The 2172-nt window shown below is 39.2% G+C and overlaps 1 protein-coding gene across 1 annotated transcript; it reads left to right on the top strand.

The window, feature by feature from the left end:
- The first annotated feature begins 276 nt into the window (after positions 1–276).
- LOC149018486 (EG45-like domain containing protein) lies at positions 277–1016 on the top strand. The gene is made up of 2 exons (XM_089154372.1): positions 277–466; positions 580–1016. The coding sequence occupies exons 1-2, from the start codon at positions 358–360 to the stop codon at positions 855–857; spliced, it is 387 nt and encodes a 128-aa protein (XP_089010498.1). The 5' UTR covers positions 277–357; the 3' UTR covers positions 858–1016.
- Positions 1017–2172: the final 1156 nt, after the last annotated feature.

Below are 2172 nucleotides of genomic sequence, written 5' to 3'. Positions count from 1 at the left end.
TAAAGACTTTGACCAGAATGTGATTGATTCTCTTCTCTCTCTTTTGATTATTAAGACGTGATAGGCGTGAAATAAGGAGAAAAAACTAGCCACATTTAGCAGCCACTGGCAAACTGAAGTCATTATTTGCTTCTTCAAGCCAAAGTCTTTTAGGAGTCATCTGGAACAGATCAGAAGATATACATTAGTTGGCTTCCACAATGAGGTTTCCACGAAAGCTATTTCAAAGTTGTTATCTTCATCTTGCTCATCTATAAAAGGCCGTGCAACTTCTCACCCTTCAAATCTGAAAAGCCAAGAGGTCAGGTATCCTTCCATTATTTTCACAGTAGAAGAGATTTGAGTCTTCAAAGAAAGATGGGCATGGAGCTTCGTGTTCTAATGGTGATGGCTATGGTGATAGCCCTAACCTCGGTTGCTTCAGCTGCAAGTGGAACTGCTACTTACTACACAGCACCTTATGTTCGTAAGTTGTTTAATTTTCACTTAGATATATAGATCTTATACTGCTTTCATTTTGACCTGATCTGATATGATCGGAGTGGCTAACTCCTGATGTTGTTCAAATGTGATATACAGCCTCAGCATGCTATGGGTATGAAGACAACGGGAACATGATAGCAGCAGCAAGTGATGCTCTTTGGAACAATGGAGCAGCATGCGGAACATACTACACAGTGACATGCACAGGGGCTACAAACGAAGGGGTGACACAGCCTTGCTATGGAACAAGTGTAACAGTGAAGATCGTGGACTATTGCCCATCTGGTTGCCAAGGAACCCTTGATTTGTCTCAAGAAGCCTTTGCCACCATTGCCGATCTCAATGCTGGCAAAATCTACATAGATTATAATTAGTAACCATGCATGAGTACTTGCTGGGGAAGAGGTTTTGGGGAAGAAAATAATGTTTCTGAATAAGGAATATGCAGAAAATGGCATGTTCCGAGCATGGCTAGCCATTACTTATTGTATTTTGTTGAATAAAGAAATATATGTAATATTTAATTAGGCAGTAAAAGATCGATCTAGAGCAAAACTATAATCCTACTAACTCTTAAAAGGTATTTCAATCTATCTAACCCATAATTTAGATAGGGCTGCAACAAGGTATGGTTGGACTGAGCTTTTCAAAACCCTGATCCTGACCCTCCTAGCCTAGTATGCATCCTAAACTTGATCCTACAAGGCCAGACCGGGTTAGGCCAACTTAGATACTAAACCATGACCCTACTACTGACCTTGATCTTAACCATAAACAATAAGACAAATATTTTCACATTGTTGTTCTACTTCTATAAAAATTAACCTACAAAGTGGTAGACTTTGGTCCATAGTCAAACACTCCACCATGACCCAGCGCTAATCAAGACCACCCTGGGTGGTTTAGGCTATCAGCTGCACCTGTTGAATCCAAAAAGCCAAGTGTACGCTAATTCAAATATCCCCCCATGCAAAAAAAGAACAAGACTAAATTGAGAATTGATAGCTCAAGAAGAGAAAGAGTGAGCAAATTAGCAAATAAATCTCACACCACCACCACATGAAGTAGGATTATCTTTCAATAGCTCATCAATCAAAGCTGAATGCATAATGAACATATCTTGATAAGAATGATGTGTTATATTGAAACCTATCTTCCGATATAGGCTATACAATACAAATACCCTAACTACGGATATTAGGATACCTTTGGTCCTCTACTGATGTGGACTTGAAAAGAAATACAAAATAAACTCGGTAGCTGAAATTACTATCATAGGCAAGAGTTCCTTGTGGGAGAGCACAACCCTTGTGTGGATGAAAGAACCATTATAATTGAAGACTATTGATTCAATAAGTATATAGTCATTACCATCTTTCATTGGAGGTAGGATGGTCATTTGACCTTCCTCCCTCTTTTGTGTCTTGGATGGTTGGACCAAGACCCACCCAAAATGAGTTACATTTTACAGCTCTAGAGAATTATATTTGCTTTATGAGAACCAAATGACACATGAATTGGTATATACCGATGCATCGAGAGTAGGATTGGGGTGAGTTATGATGCAGCATGACAAGGTGATAGAATATGCCTAAAGATAATTGAAAGACTATGAACACAACTACCCAACTCATAATCTTGAATTGGCAGCAGTGATTTTTGCCCCCGAGTGTTTGAAGCTGGGGAAGA

The sequence above is a fragment of the Hakea prostrata genome, chromosome 4 (assembly GCF_041222555.1).
Source record: "Hakea prostrata isolate BN-2017 chromosome 4, UWA_Hpros_2, whole genome shotgun sequence".
Classification (NCBI taxonomy): Eukaryota; Viridiplantae; Streptophyta; class Magnoliopsida; order Proteales; family Proteaceae; genus Hakea; species Hakea prostrata.
This window is presented reverse-complemented; position numbering and strand designations above follow the sequence as displayed.

What these genes read in the sequence shown, in the direction of transcription:
- LOC149018486 (XM_089154372.1), top strand. Translation starts at nt 358, where the DNA reads ATGGGCATGGAGCTTCGTGTTCTAATGGTGATGGCTATGGTGATAGCC. An exon ending in CTACACAGCACCTTATGTTC is followed by an intron (nt 467 to 579) that starts GTAAGTTGTTTA and finishes TGTGATATACAG; the next exon opens with CCTCAGCATGCTATGGGTAT.